An 18,334-nucleotide genomic window follows, 5' to 3' on the forward strand; every position below is an offset into this window, starting at 1 on the left:
CTGTACATTACATTAAACAAATGCAGACTTGGTGAGCAGAAGTGCCTTCTTTAAAAACATTAAAAATCTTAGTGTTCAAAAACCTTTGACTAGAAGTGTATTAATATTTTTTACTATTTTTACCATGTTTAATTTTATTATTTAATTCTATCATATTTCATATTAAGTACATTGTTCAGGAACGTTCCTCCTCAGCCATTCTCATGCACTGATATGTTAATGAGTTTTTGGATGCTGCTTCTCATTGGCCTGTGGCGAGAGTGTGGGCGGAGCCCCTCGAGCAAATACTGTACAGATGAAGGTGTCTGGCGGCAAGCACTCGGTGTTCGCAAGGTGAACGCAGTGACGTTGAGGCGCTGTGGTAAACTGGCCAAACTTTAACGGTAGACGAGTACCACTCCATTACTAACGTCCGCAGACCCATCTCATTAACTTCTAAGCTAATAAAATGCGATGAACAATCACAGCGCTTGTTTTGCGGCTTTATAAATTAGGCAGACATGATGCTGGCGTCTGTAGTTTGGACAGCTGTTTTATTTACTCTGGTAAAAGCCTCCATCCCGGACAGCGGTCCAACCGACACACCAGATGTGGAGAGCGGCTCAGGGATGCTGCTGACAGGTAAGAAGTCAAAATGTTATTAATGACTGTATTTATTGATCCTAACAGAGTATAATGTTCGTTTGTTTACATTAAGAATAGCGCATTACTAGGTGCCTGACTGGCCATTGTTGTTGCTCATTTGCATGTTTAAATAACTTCACAAATGTTTTAATTCATTAAAAAAATCTCACTTTTGTATTAAATTTTAATCTAGGATGTTAAGGTTAAAATAAGTGATGGATATAAACTTTATTTCATACATAGGAAATGATCAACTATTGTTTTGATGTTAAAAGTTCATTTATGTAAATGATGTTTTATCGATATGTTTGATGTTCAGTGTTTCCCTCTGGGAGCCGCTGTTGTTTCAGATTTAACTGTACATGGCAGCAGGTGCAGGTACTTCAGCAATGAACTATTTTAACACCCAGCCTGTTTAAATCACACTACTGCTGTTTTTCCAAACATGAGGGCTGGACCAGTGTGACCGCACACACATGTTAAACACTGGACGGTGATTGCTGCATGAAACACCTCACCCGTTTTTTGCTGTTTTGTCCAGACACATGTTTAACAGATTTGTGGCAGATGTGAGGGCAATTAGTTCCAGCAATCTTGGGAGAAGGTAGAGGATACCATCATCGCCACATACAAATGTATAGTGGCTTGAATTCATTTCTGAATTTTTTAAAATTGGCAAAAGGCTCCTATGCGTGTGCATTATGCACAAGCAGATTGATTTGACAAACGATGCTTATGTTAAAGCTGATGTTCTTTGACTTCTGCAATTAAATTGTGTTTATGCTTCATTTGTACAATAGGAGCATGTTTAGTCAAAACTGGCAAACTTGCAATGTCCCACAGGGCGTTGACAGCAAACATTGCAAAATAATCAGCTTTTTGCTTTCTCTAGTATCATACTAGCGACTAAAAAGATTTTTTACCACTCCCAGACTTTTATAGTATTGCCATAAGGGATGCAGGATAAATTGATAACAATTTAATGTTGAATATATGTCGGACAATACTGCATACAAATGTATGCATACTCATTCCCCTTATTTGTACCATTTAAAATGACTGACTTCAGTTTAATTGGTTTTTAAAAACAAAATAGTTTAGAATTATATATATATTTTTAATTATAGTATATATAATTTATTTATTTTTTTGTTTAATTGTCGTATTTTTGTCATTTTTAAATATGTTATTTGATTAATGTAATACTAATAGCATTTTAATATCGGTTATTGAATTGAATTTTGGTTATTGACTGTTTAGATTACAAAACAGCTATGCATATGTAGGTTATATGTTATTTTAATATTAGTTGTTGGCTGAAAATAATAATAATAATAATAATAATAATAAAATATTGGCTAATTAATATTGACCAGAAAATGAATTTGTGATGATTTACAATACCATTCAAAGGTTTCTAGATGTTTTTAAAGAAGTCTCTTCTGCTCACCAAGCCTGCATTTATTTGATTAAAAGTACAGCAAAAGCAGTAAAATTTTGAAATATTTTACTATTTAAAATATCTGATTTCTAATATATATTTTAAAATATAATTTATTCCTGTGATTTCAAAGCTGAATTTTTAGCATCATTACTCCAGTCACATGATCCTTCAGAAATCATTCTAATATTCTGATTTGCTGCTCAAAAAATATTATTGTTATTATTATTATTATGTTGAAAACAGCTGAGTAGATTTTTTGGGGGGTTTCTTCGATGAATAGAAAGAAAGTTCAGAAGAACAGCATTTATCTGAAATAGAAATCTTTTGCAACATTATAAATGTCTTTGTCATCATTTTTGATCAATTTAAAGCATCCTTGCTAAATGAAAGTATTCATTTCTATAATTTATTTCCAAAAATGAAGGGACTTCTTTAAAAAAAAATGTACTGTCCAAAAACTTTTGACTCGTATTGTCTAAAAATTGATTTTTAGTAGTATAATGATCATTCAGTTTTTAGTGTGGCAGAAAGCAAATCTCAAAAGTGTTCATTCTATGAATAATAATAATACATTTAATAATAATCTGTATTTAGCAATCATAAGCAATTTCTGTTAATCTCTATTGTGAAAACTACCCAAGTTCCCATGTAGTTTATAGAGTTTGAGACTAATGAGGGATTTTCGGTTGTACATGGCAATCTTAACAAACCACAAGGACCATGTTAGGTACCAAACGCCTGTTTACTCATGTTTCATCCATCTTGTAAATCCCAGAACTGCGACGCACACTCCTTGGGCTCATTAAGAGACTTTACTAGTTTTAGCTCATTTTTTTTTTCAATTGTTTTAATCAACCTTCTGTGATCTCAGCAAATCTAAAGAAAGGTAGACTTGGCTTTACGAGCTCAGATTTTACGGTCAGACTGACAGATGAACGGGTTTATTAAATCCAGACGGCAACTGAAGAGTGAATGTAATCACTGAAATGACTTATTAGAGTCGGTGTGCAACAGCGTGCCATGAAAAGCCCATTTAAGCTCCACAGGTTTAGATCCAAGGCCCGTAGTTATGTCATCCACACGCAATGCTTCTTCAGGTACTGTAGTTTTATAATCAGCACTTGTCTTTGAGAGGTGGACGCCAGGTTATTTAAAAAATTTATAGCTGTTATGCCAGCGCAATAAAACCGGTCGTGCTCGTGCAGGTTCTGTTGTTTTAGCGAAATCAAAACACATTGGGAAATGTGATGAAAATATGATCGCCAATGGTTCTGACAGATGACATCATGTGAATGTTGCCCACCATGGAGGTGTGTGTAAACTTTTCATGCCTTTTCACACAGCACAAACTGCTTGGTGATGTGATATCATCTTCTCTTGTGTTGGTCAAAGCTTTGGATCTTTTGACAGATTTGATTAATTGCATTCTTTTGTTTGGTGTCCTTTTCCCAACCAAATTCATTTGTTTGAGTTGGATGCATGCAGGTTTCTTTGAACTCATAGTTTTGTTGAACTTAAAACAAAAGCATCATATCACATCCTAAAAGCTCTTGCTTTTTAAAGTACACAATTATCTCCAATAGTATCCCTGATATAACTCATTAGGTTATTTGACGTCATACAGATTGCAAGGTTTTTATAAAAACATTGTTTTTATGAACAATTTGACCTTCATTTTTTAATATATTAGCCCTGGAGGAGATCATAATTGGCTAATGCTCTTGTTTTCCATAAAACAAAAGATTATCACATGCTGGGTAACAAAAAACAAACATTTGTTTTTTCCATTGTATTTATTATTAAATGCCTTTGAATTCAGGATTCTTGTGACAGAGGATAAAGAAAAATAGGACCATATGTTTCTGTATGAATAACATAAGTCGTGGAGTCTTGGATAAAAGAATGTGTTTTTTCAGTAACCAGAATTTAGTTTCTTCAAGCCTCAGATTAATTGACTATTTTTTGTTGGTATTGTTTTTGTATTACTAGGGCTGAGTAAAAAATATAGATTTCTCATTTTCACGAAAATTAATAATACTACTTAATAAACAGAACATTGTTGGTCACATCCCATCCAATAAATCACAGTAAGATTTGTGTTTTGGTACTACTGATATGAAACAAAGTCTCAGATTTCAAATTCTGTCCATTTTATTACAGTATTCAAACCTTAAATGCCATTTGGTGCTGTTTAATATGGAGTGGCAGATCGCTGTAGTGCCTCAGTTCAGGAGATTTGGCAGGTGAACTGATCATCTCCTCCACTTTTACCAGTTTTAGCACGAAATAAACATGAATAAACGTCTGAAGATATGTTAAAAGAAAGAGTTCAGCTTACCAAATTTTATATCCTGTCTCATGTAATCGCTCAATCGGTGTTCAACCGCGATAACCATGCTCTCTGGTAGAACAGTGCCAGTGACTTCATTGGCTTGTTTTGATTGTGTTTTATGTGAACCTGCCAGGTTTTGTCCTTGTCATCATGATGGGGGTTGATTGGAGGTTGGCACCATTTACTTCTGAGGCCCCTATAGTGCCTCCAGGCCAGTGAGATTCATAATTTATGACCACTTACGTTACACTCAATCACCGCTGTAATGTAATCTGCAATGTCAATGTCAGGCAGACAGACAGCTGGGGGGAAAAACCATAAATCAAGAAATAGCTTAATCATCAAATCAGGCTCTTTGGTTTTTTTTTATGTCCAAAGAGCTTTCCAGTGGTCGTGAGATTCAGATGGGATGCCTAGATATAAAAATGCCATTTTTCTTGTGGGTTTGACACTCCTGTTGAGTCCTATCGAGATTGTAAACAGCGCACAGCTGCCTGTAATGACACAACGCGGGGTGCTTTGTCTCGTGAAACAGCTGTTGATCCAAACAGTGAAGCAGAAACCATGGTAATATTATGTTAGCAAGGGAGAGAAAATAATGAGAACACCTGGTATCAATATGATTTATATATCTGTAATAATTAGAAAGGGAAAGTTGGTACACTGCACTCGCTCTCAATTGTTGTCTCTCTGTTTTCTCCATTCTCTTTTGTTAAATGCATCTGAAAGCTTCAATGGCTTCCCGCATCCAGGCTGAACAAAAATAAAAAAAAGGGGTCCAAGGAAAACACGCGGCGTGAGTTAGGAGTAGTGCCTGTCTGCTGGCTGGCTGACAAGAGCAGGCCTGCTGTAGATTTGGATGTAATAGTGCTCTTGGCACACTTTTGCCTTGAGGGAAACCTTAAAACTATCATGATATTGTAATTTATCTTTAAAAAAACGGTGGGTATAGCAGTCCCAACATCACTGCTTGTATTCTACTCTGAAACATATGCCAGATGATGTCATGCTGTTCATGGGTACTTAAACACACACTCATGTATTGGACTATTCAGCTGACAATACAACCTGTTTCTACTGGCACACACTGGGGACTATTGACCTGTGGGCACTATGAATGACATCACCACAAGCCAATCTGGGAAAATAAATAACATGCTGGAACATGTGGGCCAAATATGGCACACACATTGCTGTTTAAAGAACCTCTGATTATAATATCTGCGCAGAATATGTGGGGGATTTAATTAGCGTGCGTTATAAGGTGAAGCTGTTAACGGATTGTTTTGGTTTGGCATGCTGATTGTTGTAGCGTGTAGCAGACGACAATTTTTAGCCATGACTGACACAATGCAGCATGCATCCTCTCGTACTTTATTGCTGAGTATAATGTTTGGAGTTGACTCAGATTATGTTGAGAGATTTAGCATTTTTTTGAGATTCATGACTAATGATTGCTTTTCATGACAAGCAAGACATATGGCTTCGTAACAAATAATGATAAAACTATCTTGCTGTCAGCATTTTCTTTTTTTTTGGTCTGTGCTTGTTTGTGAATTGTCAAATCTCTCTGCTTGACTAGTCTTGAATAATGACAGGCTTTCTAGTGGAAACTGAGGTCTAACGTCAAATCGGCTGGTTCTGAAGACATTTGTCTTAGAGAAATTTAACTATTTCTTTCTTTTTGTTTTGCAGATTGCTTTGAATTATTAGTATTATTATAAAGTCTTAAAAATATGATTTGAATGAGAGATTCCTGTCTTTTTTTTTTTTCTGCTCACCAAATTTGCCTAAATGATTCAGTTATGAGATAAACTCCTCAACTACTTAGACATTAAACAGTGTTTCCCCTAGGTTTACAGCTTTGTATTTTATTATGTGCATGTCAACTTGATCATTATTTCAACTAGGGCTTGATAAAAAAATATAAATTTCTCGATTTTAATTGATTCAAATTTTATTGATTCTTAAATTGAAAAAAATCAATTAGCACAGCCTGGAAGATTGTAGTGCACCGACCATCCAATAAATCGCAATAAGCTGTGTGCTTTGTTACTTTTGATATGAAACAAGTCTCAGATTTCAAACTCTGCCGATTTTTTTTTTTTTTTTTTTTTTTTTTTTTTTTTTTTTTATTACAGTATTTCAACAGTAAACAACAATGGTGCTGTTTAATGTGGAGTGACAGATTGCTGTAGTGCCTCAGTTCAAGTGAAGCAGCGGGTGAACTGATCATCTACTCCGGTTTAATGCCAGTTTCAGCATGAAATAAACATGAATAAATGTTTGGTAAAAGAAAGAGTACAACTTACCAAAATCTATATTTGTCTCATGTAATCGCTCAAGCAGTGTTTCAACTGCAGAAACTCTTGAGTCAGCTAGAAAAATTCTAAAAAAAACTCTAGCACTCTTAGCATTTGGCTAAATACTGTATAACATATTCATTATAATTTTTACAGTTCTTCTATGTTTAATTTATGTTTGAATAAATCCATCAAGTTTTTATGATGGCCACCATTTCAATGTTTATATTTCAAAAAACAAATTGGAGTAGCAATATAATTATGTAATTGTGACTTTATTGTTATAAGAACGTCACTGAGTGTAATTCAAGTGCTTGTATACAAATCAGTTCATTTTAACCTTCAGTATTATAGTAATGTAGTACCAACTGACTGTCATGTATATTTCACAGCATTAGTGGAGAGTGGGGTAAGTTGAGCCAGTGGGTAAGTTGACCCACCCCCTGTGTCTTGGCAACTGTAGACTTTTACTGTCATGTGACCATGTATTTTTGCACATCATTTCCGCCAGACTATGAAAAGGAGAAACACATGGGAGGAGAGGAAGGCACCCGTTTACTATTAAAACTGTTTTTGGCTTGTCAAAGTAAAATTTTAACGTAACAGATGTAATGGCTGTTACATCAAAGCAAATTTATGATGCATATACAATGTAAAAAAACAAAAAACACCATTTGGTGAGTCAACTTACAATAATTTGTTACCCTGCAGACTTAAAATTTTAAGTTCAGTCAATTCAAATAAGTTTAGTCAACTTGAAATGTTAAGTTGTACTAAGTGAAAACTATTTGAGTTAACTAAACAAGCACTTTGGTTTGTTAAACTTAAAAGCTGGGTTTGTTACCCAGCTGCCTTAAAATTTTAAGTTAAATGAACTCTGACTAAACTCAAAATTTTAAGGCAGCCGGGTAATTATTTTAAGCTGAATCAACAAATTGTTTTTGACAGTGTAGGTGATTTAGCAACATATAAAACCATGCAAATCATTTAGCTAAATATTAGCCTGAATTGGTAAGCTTGCAAGTTTTTTTTCCAAAATGCCAGCTATGAGGCAAAGTGAGCCAAATGCTGTGGGGTAAGTTGAGCCAACACTTTAACTTACCCCACCATAAGGCACTGAAGTAAGTTAAATCTCCAAAGTATAAACCGGTATTTTAATGTGATATTACACAGCTGGTTTAGTTTATCATATATATATATATATATATTATTTGTGGTTTATTTGATAGGCAGAGTGTACAAGTGCACCAAATCCTTCTCTGAGAACCGGCAGATTTCATCAGTTTCATCACATTATAATCAAATATATCTTTCCACCTGTAATCCCTAATGATCTGTTCGACATTGCAGAAAAGCTACCATGCCAAAAATGTTTTGACTAAAATGTTAAAGTTCTAATTAAGTTTTTATTTAATTTTACTCACCAAACTCTCTGTTTAGTCTGTTTTTGGGAAGGTTAAAACTTTGGTGTTCAACATATTGTTTCAGAAATACAAACAATTAAAGATTGAAAATTAAACTTCATTTGACTGGTTTTATTTTAAGTTAGCTTTAAATTATCTTTAAATTTTCACATGGGTTTGAATGAGATTCAGTCAGATTGTCAGTTTTCACCCAGATGGTTCATCTTACCCACTGACTCACGCCAACTTACCACTAACCTGGGGCAAATTGAGTCACAGGATCATTTTTTTTATAAGAATCCATAATTTTAGAACCTATTGTCATAGATACGTTCTGATCATTTAAAACGACTGAAATGACTTCTGCCTCATTTTCCCTTATCTTGAGGACCACATAAGTAAAAAAAATGGCTCATCTTACCCCACTCTCCCCTACTTGAGAGTTTTTTCCTTAAGAAAATTTGGCACTGTACATATATCCAGAATAATTGGTACTGAATTGAATCGCAAGCTTGTGAATCAGAATCGAATCGAAAATTGAAATTTGTCAAAACCCAGTCCTAATTTTAACACTAAATTATATGTGGTTCTGTGGTTTGCACACTCATAAAATATAATGCCTTCCAAACACACTTTAAAGACGTAAAAGCATTCATTACTCACAGTCTACTAAAATACAACAAATACTCCACTAAACAGAAACACATTCAGTCCTTTCATTCTCCAAAACGGTCTCATCCCCAATAAGATAAGCAAGGTGTAATTATTTATTCACAAGCCATTGTAAGTCGGAATTTTCACGCCACAACCTGTTTGTTGTGACGACCAGCAGGATCTCATCTCCGCTGAAGTGGGAAATTTGATTAGCCTATGTTATGTGTGTGCCCATACTTTAAAATTCGCTGAGGGCATGTGCTGTTTCAATCATAACATCGTATTTCACTTTGTTTCATCATGGTGTTCCTGTGCGACCATGACGTAAGTGTCTTCAGTCTGCGAGTGGTTTGAGTGGTTGAGTGTTATTGTTTCTGACCAGTTTAGGGCCTGTCAATGCACAGATGCTGCGGTCAAAAGAGACGTTTGCCTACCAGCAGGTCCAGGTTCTTGCTTTTGTTTGGTCTCTGAAGGTCTGACTTAAAGGCTGGCTGTGGTGGGGGGCAGTCTCAGCCCAGCACGGTAAAACCCTGTAAAAATTTTACAAGAGCTTTTTACAAGACACTAAACAGCCATGTTGGAGCAATTTCTGGTGTTGTCTTGCCTTTTAGTGTCCTTTTATGTGATAAGGATGACCCAGATGTCACAGAAACGCTACATTTGTTAAGAACAAAGTGGATTTGTTAGTGTTATCTCTATCAGTGAAGTTCAGACAGTTCAAGAGAGCTGCTAGACACTGAACTTGAGGTTGCCTTTGTAATTTACTGAATATTTACAGTCTAGTTGGAGTGGTCGCATTTGTCGTAAGCGTCAATTTCTTGAAATTGAGATTTATGTTATCAAAAGATGAATAAATAAGCTTTCCACTGATGCATTGTTAGGATATTACGATATTTGGTCGAGATACAACTATAAATCTGGAATCTGAGGGTGCAGAAAAATCAAAATACTAAGAAAATCACATTTAAGTTCTTAGCAATGCATATCACTAATCAAAAATTTTCATGGAACATGATCTTTACATAATATCCTAATGTTTTTTTGACATAAAAGGAAAATCGATTATTTTGACCCATACAATGTATTTTTGGCTATTGCTACAAATATATCCGTTGGTACTTAAGACTGGTTTTGTGGTCCAGGGTCACATATGATGGAAAATAAAATAACACACTGGTGTTTTGGAATGACATACAATATTTCTTCATCCGTAGGCCTTGAGATGTTGAACATTATATAACACTTCCCCAAAGGCTTCTTTATAGACCAATTCTGAGTAGATGTGCAGTGACATCACTTACAGCTGCACGCGCATAGTGGTTGCAGAAAAACACTGGTAACAAGTGGAGGTAAACAAGTAAAATCCATGGAATAAGAGAAAAAAAGTTGAGAGTTGTGAGATATCTCGGTTGAGTTGTGAGATATCTCGGAATTGCGAAAATAAAGTCAAAATTTAGAAATATAAAATTAAATTTACCTTTTTTATTCTTTTACTCCATGGCTCCATAGACTGCCACTTGACCGCCCACAAAAAAATGTCATCCCTGTTTCGTATCTGTAAGACTATTCCGCTAACGTCAATTTCGTTGAATAACAGTGCTTATTGCTGGGTGACAAGCTCTTGTAATAGGCGAATAACATTTTGAAAATTACATCTAATCAATATAATCTATACTCTTTTTAAATCTAAGTAATTTGAACCGTATCCGTGTAATCTCTCTGGGGTTTTCTGCAACCATGTTTATGTTTTTAAAACTGTAGCGCTATCATTTTGTGTCTTTTCCATCAATTCACTCTGCCTTCTAGCTTTGTGTATGCTCGCACAAATACCCCATCAGTGGAGATGTTTATCTTGGACCTTTCAGCATCTCGTAATTATGCTTTATTAAAAGAAAGTAAAATAACTCTACCATCTTTGCTTCAAAATGTTTATGAGTATGTCTGCATGTATGTTTTTTCAAGTAAAATGGACCATATTATTTTATCATCAAAAGCATCTCAAACTGTTTTTTGAGCCTGTCCGCCAAACCCCAACAAAGGTTTTTTGCTGTTACGCAACATAGTTCATGTTAGGATCTGTACTGTTTTCCAAAGCTTCGTATAGATAGACAGTGAGCTGCATAAATATTCTTCAAATTGCTTTTTAGGGGAAAAAATGATTAGTTGGCTCACGTTCAAAATAGAGGCACAGACTTGTCTTAAAGATGACGGATCTCCTTAAATGATTCACAAAGTATCTGTCAGTCTGTGTGTTTAAGTATAGGCTGATACAAGGGGTTCATGTTAGAAACCCAATCACTTCTATAGGTCGACAAATACAAATGTCCTTTATTCTAGAAGATTCCTATGTTAGATTTTGTGAAAATCTAGTCGTGGTGATGTGAACGCTGGCATTTGGTAGTGTTTTCTGTGCTGTGTTTGTGTTGGCATTGTTCATTCTGTTTCAAACATGTTCGACTTTTCTGCTCAGCTTGTTACAGGCGTCTGTAACATCAGGGGTCTGCTGCGAGCTTGTGTTCTCTGTTTTTCTCATCTGGTGCAGAACACAGGTTACAAGCAGTCACCTCCTGACCTACAGATGAACACCGCTCCCCCTCATGGGCTTTCACACTTTCTCACATGCACCAGACACATATGCACAAGCAACAGGGTGATTTTATATTTTAGAGAGTACAAAAGTGAGTTAAATTCCAGTAGGAGGTGCTATAGCAGACTTTACCATAGATGGTATGCATCAGGTCAGCTGTCAAAGCAACAGTTCCTTGGTCAACCAGCTTCACCACAAAGACCACCTTGGTCAACCAACATTTTTTGCTGGTGAATGGCTTTACAGCATGGCTGTACTTGTCCACCAGCATCAAACTAGACTGGAAATTCATGCTGGTCTAAGGTGGTCTTTACAGCAGTGTGGAGTATGTTTCTAGTCTTAGATGTCTTTAGACAAATAATTTTACGGTTGGGTAGCCGCTACAAAGACAAGGTTTGACATTGGTGTTTGACAGCCAGCTAATACACGTCACATGCTAGACAGAGACGTCTGACCTCAACCATAGTGCGTATTTACCTTGTGATTACCTCCATTCATGTTTGCAATAAACCATGGAGAATTTGACCAGGAGCAATTTCAGTCATCTGTCTTCTGTTGTTGTCTGCCGATGAGTATTCACAAGTGTCCGTTTTGAGATAGACATGTATTGACTGGTTTTGCATACATCCTTTTTTTCTGACGCAATGTCGTTGTGCCTCTGATGTTTTTGCACATAATGTTTTAGACAGTTTAAGTGGAGGGTTCAAGTCAAGTCACGGTTAAGCAATGAAAATATCTGTGAAATATGAAAAATGGTTTAAAGTACCTGCTGCTAATATTGAGTTATTGGACTTGTATGTTCAGAATGGCATATTTGCATAGCTTATTTTTTGCATGCAGTTACCTTTTTTTTTTTTTTTTAAAGGAAATGAATTAAAAATTCCCGATAATTTACTCACTCCCATGTCATCCAAGATGTTCATGTCTTTCTGCAGTCGAAATGAAAGGAAAACATGTTTGAGGAAAACATTCCAGGATTAGGACTTTAGTGGGGATCAATAGGTTGAAGGGACTCTACACAATCCCAGCTGAGGAATAAGGGTTTTATCTAGCGAAACGATTGGCAATTTGTTAAAAAAAATAAAAATTTGTATACTTTTTGACCACAGATGCTTGTCTTGCACTTGCTCTGCAATGCGCGTCAACAACTTTATGCATTACGTAATCAATTTTATGAGGATATTTGAATTCTGGAGTGAGCTAATCCTTTAAAAATAGTATGTGAAACTAAAATTTTAACTGAAAGTAAAATTCTAGTAGGTCATTTAATGCACATACTGTGCACAGTATACATGCATTACTTCCGTTATAAAAAATATCCATTGTCTTCCCAAGAGGATTTAAGGATATTCCTCGTTATCACTGTCTCATTTGTGCAATTGTGCATGTCACACTAGAGAATCACTTTTAAACTGCTGACACTCTTGAGTGCTTCTCCGTTTAGATACACTGAGTTCACTATCTCTCACATTTTAGGGCAAGAAAGCTGATAGTACTTAATGATCCTTTAATCTCTTGGCAGATGAACAAATGCACAGCTATTACAACTAAAGTCTCCTTCCTACAGTGGGTCTTTTGAGCTTTTGCTCCAAAGTATTCCCTAAGGAACTTTCCTTTTTTCTCTGTAGTCAAAGTCTGCCAAGTGCTGTCAATTCAAACCAATCCGAGAAGGTTAAACAGAACTCTAGACATGCCTGACTTAACTCCTAAGACTTAACAAGTCTCACTGTGTTTTGAAAAGTCTTGCCCTGAAGAAATACCATTGCTATAGAACACATGCTGAAAAGTGGTAAAATTGCATGTCTCCCTCAAATATTCACCAGTTTTATTTTATTTTTAGGGGTTCAAGCACGTAATTGTTAGAATGGCCAAGGATCAGCAATCTTCACATAAAACTGATCAGGCAGACCAAACCATAAATCGTAGAGACTTGAAACTTGAAGGGATAGTAGAACTCACACCGTATACAACGTCACCAAGGCTTACCCCAGTCGGCCTGATGGGGGCACTACAGCGATCAAAAGTATGAAATGGCTTGTAACCTTGGCTCATGCCGGATTTGTAAATTTTTTTCGGGTATTTTGCATTTTTTGAAAAACGTACTTTTGCGAACTAGTCCTAGGCTTTTCACCCGATCAGAACCAAACCAGTGCATTAAGATTCTCTGGGGCGTGAATATCAATAATTATCAAAAAAACTGTTTCACTTTCAACTTACTATCGCAAAGGGACGCCACAACGTTCGAAAGAGGCAGGGCCGCCTTTACTAAAATGGCTATAACTTTTGAACAGAATGAGATATCTTTGCCAAACTCACGACGTGTACTGCATGTAAGAGCTGAATCTGAGGTGACATGAAAAAAGCTGCAGAGCTTGGCCACTTGGTGGCCCTATAAGAGGGAAAAAGCATAAAAACAGCCATAACTACACAACTGTTTGTCCTAGTGACATGAAAATTACTATGCACAGTCTTGGTCCAAAGGTCCACAAGTGGCTATAAAGACATTTGCGTATCTCAAAAAATATGGTTGCTCTGGACTCTCCAGAGAATAAAAAAAATGAGCTAAAGAGAAGCTGTAAGGCGCTCGTTTAGAAAAGGGGCCTGACGTCAGCGCCAGTAGCCTCGTGGTTAGCGCGCCGACATATAGCGCAACTGCGCTCACAACAACCAAGTTTGATTCCCGTCTTGAGGCCCTTTGCCAATTCCCTCCCCTCTCTCCTCCCAGCTTTTTCCTGTCATCTCTCTACTGTCCTATCACAATAAAAATCCCCCAAAAAATAAGTAAAAAAATAAAAAAGAAAGGGCCCTGTCCAAATATACCCAGAAGCCTATAAAGCTTAAACGACAACTCAAAACTTCACGAAACTTGGTGAGTGAAGTGACTCTAAACAAACAAGCAAAGTTTTAGGGAGATCGGACCACAGCTGGCACTATAACAGCCATAAATGTTAAAAACATCATATTTCTATGGTAAATTATCTGGATTTGCCAAAATTGCTTTTTAAATCATTTATTTAGATGTTTACAGACTATGTAAAAATGTAATGTCTTTTTACTAATGTGCTTAAATGCCTTAAGCACTTGAACCCCGGTAATCGATGCTTGCAGCTATTTTATTTTATTTTATAACTGAAGAACTGATGCAACAAATATAATAAGTGGAACATCATATTTGTTGTACTGTGTGTTTCTTTTCTTTTCCTCTCCCATGAGTTTGAGTTCCCACTGAAACCCAGTAGACAAATTGCCCAACTGTATCCGGACAGTTATTTACAGCCTGGTATCTTTCATTCATTTTCCAGATGAGCGGTAAAGCGAAAAAAGAAAACAAATTCTGTTAAAGGACGTGTCAGCTTTTAGCTGGTGCTAATGAGTTTAACATGGTCCTTATTTGTCTTGTATAAAGCAAATATCCCAGGCCTAGGAGCAAGTAAGATGATTATTACGTCATTGGAAATTTAATCTAATGATGTTTGCTTAATACCTTTGATTTGTTATCAGAGTACAGACATGGGTGATAAGACCCTTCACCTGCTCTGTGAATTTCGACTGGAATGAATTTATCAAACTGACCACATCTTGGGCCAGTAAGAAGCGGTTCTCTTCCCACATGGAGGTTCAGCAGGTTAAGGGAAGTCTTTAATCACTGATTATTATGCCATCTAACCTCAATCTCTTCAGGCTGCCCTACATAATTGGGGTACAGTAATTGAGCTATCCTCTGGCCCTTCCCGTGCCATTAGCGTAATGCGATCCTAGAGGGAAGACGCTGTGGCAGGCGACTCTACTTCCCCGCGATTATGGAGCTTCACAGGATCCAGGCGAAAGGGGCCCAGGGCGGATATCAGCTGATAACCGTGTATTACTCTTGGAAATCAGCCATTTGGTTCGGGCAGGGCATTTTCATCAAGGACAGAGCCTGATATGACCTCACAGAGGGTGGTTAAGGCTAAATAATCCATTACCTTGGGGTACAGGGTGGCGACAGCTTCCATATGGAAGAAGAGTTCCCCAGGAAATGCAGAGTTAATGTAGTTTTGACTTGGGAAAAGGTTAAGCATTTGTCTTTGTCTACAAAGCCTGATTGTGTTGCATTTAAAATCACAGTTTTGTTGAAAGTTGTTGTAGCAGTGCCTGCTGCTCTTATACTCTGTTTTTGATCCACTAACAAGCTCCAGATCCATAAGCTCTTTCTGTAGAAAGCATTCGTGCTTGCTATAGAAACAAAATCTGCTTTGGATGAAGTATGTGTTTTCATATAAGCTAGGGAGCCTTTAAATAATTTCTATAAAAAACTAGAATGGCTCTAGGGAATCGAATGCATTAGGAAAAACCCAGTATATTTCGTTGATTCGGTTTAGGGTGCTGCCTTGCATAATTGAAAGTATCAAAATCCTTTTATGTCCTTTACAAAAATATATATGAATTACATGAGGTTTTCATAGGCAAGTCAAATGAAGAGTTTTCACAATGATCAGGGGTGTGATGTCCTGCTTGCTCAGGGGGAATGTATAATATTCTGATTGACCCTGTAAAGCAGATGTTTTTCTCATTCGATAAAATGTGTGAACCCCATCTCGTAACACGCGAGAGCAGAACATTATAGGAATTTTCAACTGCCTCTTATCAGTCATCACTGCAAATCGTCATTGTGTCACATGGGATCAATATGACCTCTGACCTCTCACCTGCCTTTCAGAACATGAGCTCCATGTCTGGTTTCTCATCATCCCATATCTCCTCTGAGAGCTTTCATGGAGTCTGTATCACAGCCCATCAATCCAGTCTTTCCGAGGCAGTTTTAACTCTCTTTCAGTTGCCTGGTAGGTCCAGGTGAGACGACTTCTGGACCTTAACATCTGCTTGGATAATTCAACTGCTAGAAACTTCTCACAGAACCCTCAAAACAACTTTCTTTTTAAAGTGACTATTCCAAAAGTAATAGTTCACCAAGAAATTAAAGTTCTGTCATTAATTACTCACCCTCATGTTGTCCCAAACCTGCAAGATCTTCGTTCATCTTCAGAACACAAATCAAGATATTTTTGATGAAATCGGAGAGCTTTCTTATAGACAGGAACGCAACTACCACGTTCAAGGCCCCAAAAGGTAGTAATGTCATCGTTAAAATAGTCCATGTGAAAACAGTGGTTTGAGCGTAATTTTATGAAGCTACGAGACTACTTTTTGTGCACAAAGCAGACAAAAGTAACAACTTTATTCAACAATTTCTTCTCTTCCATGTCAGCCTTCGACACACGTTTATGAGAGTACCACAATGCATGCGTGTGGTGCTGCTGACACAGGAGTCAGCATTCTGACACATATGCAGGGTCAGAAAGGTCCTGGATTTCATTAGAAATTTCTTAATTTGTGTTCCAAAGATGAGCGAAGGTCTTACAGGTTTGGAACAACATGAGGGTGAGTAATTAATAACAGAATTTTCATTTTTTGGTGTACTATCCCTTTAATCGAAAATAATCAAATTTAAATTAAAAATTAAAAATTTAAATTGCAGTTCTGCCTCCTGTTTCATTCAAAGTTTATAATTTAAAACTTAGGAATTTAAAAGGCATTTTAATTCTCACTTTACAATGGAGGAAAGCACATTATCAGAATGATACTTTTTTTTGTCCCTAAATTTATCCAAAATAGCCTTATTGGAAATACATGCCTCTACATTTCTTTGAACTGAAAAAAGTACCCATATATACGAATCACTGCAGTTTTGATTTACAGGTACAAAGTTTTGATTCATAAAGCCTAATTTTCACACAATTACTTGCAGAATATTATGTTATGACTCCAAAACAATTTTAATATTCTGCATTTGAAAACTGATACTTTTGAACGTTGTCGTCACATATACAGTTTAATATGAATTTTCGAATTCAGTAGGTTTGCTTGGTAGCTCACGCGATATGGTGTTGCAGATGAGTGATGAAGGGCTTCGGTACAAATCCCGTGAAATTTCGGTTCAACAAAACAGCTCAAATCCGCATAAGAAAGATAAAATAGCATAGAAGCGTCAACAAATGCATTTTTATATCACTTTTCGCATTTGTTAAAACTATCAGGTAGGATAAGGGTTGGGATTGGCATAGGGGGATATTTCCAACACAATAGAGCATTAACCTTTAGTAATATTTAAATTCTGAACAGCAGCAATACTGTACCTCAAGCAGCCACAAGGTTGCTGTGTTTGTTAACTCCAATCTTTGGACATTTCACTTCCGCGAAACATGCAGTAAGGTACGTTTTTTTATGGTGTTGCAGAAATGTATATAGAGGCACGTATTTTCATTTGAATTTATCACCCAGCAATGCTGCTAAAAAAGTTAAATCAAACAGCTGTCTAACAAACAGTTCCCTGGTACACCTCCTATACTGTATTTCTCCTCCGCTTTTCTGAAGTGTTTGATGTGCTGTGCTACTTCTGTACCAACTGTATCAACAAGAGTGAGAAGATGAAAAACCTTTGCAGAGACTGTAGTGCCTCTGTATCTAGTTTTTGCGATCAAAGATGCAGCATGTGACATGACGACGTAACTTGTGGCTAATTCTGGATTTTATTTAGCATCTGCACATGCAATCCATCAACACGATCCCTGAGTGCCAGTGTTACGCGGTGTCTGAACACGCCTCCCACGCAATACAGACATCCACATCTGGCACTGTGTATTGGGCTCTTAAGAGCAAAACTAACCTGCTTTTACAGGATATGCTGAGGAAGATGCTTTTCTTCATTTGTTCTGAACCATACGCTACTTGTATACAGGATTTTCCCATTTAAGCTTTTTTGCAGAATTTTTGCCGTATTTGAAGTCTTTGCTATTTGTTTTTCTTGTAGCACGTTCGAGTGTCCTTAGTGGGTTTTCATCCTTCTGGTATTGTGCTCATGTGAATTTAAATGCTTGCAATGGGATATTATTTATTTCACCTTCTTATGTAAAGGTTACTGTTTTGCATCAGTCTTGTCATTCCGCA

General features: G+C 36.6%; 1 protein-coding gene across 1 annotated transcript in view; it reads left to right on the forward strand.

Moving 5' to 3' along the window:
- The first annotated feature begins 333 nt into the window (after positions 1-333).
- si:ch211-196i2.1 (collagen alpha-1(I) chain) overlaps positions 334-18,334 on the forward strand; it is a 69,895-nt gene continuing 51,894 nt past the window's right edge. The window contains 1 exon segment of the mRNA XM_051093535.1: positions 334-621. Within this exon segment, the coding sequence (XP_050949492.1) occupies positions 501-621 (121 nt within the window). The 5' untranslated portion in view covers positions 334-500.

Source organism: Labeo rohita, chromosome 21, assembly GCF_022985175.1.
Source record: "Labeo rohita strain BAU-BD-2019 chromosome 21, IGBB_LRoh.1.0, whole genome shotgun sequence".
Lineage (NCBI taxonomy): Eukaryota > Metazoa > Chordata > Actinopteri > Cypriniformes > Cyprinidae > Labeo > Labeo rohita.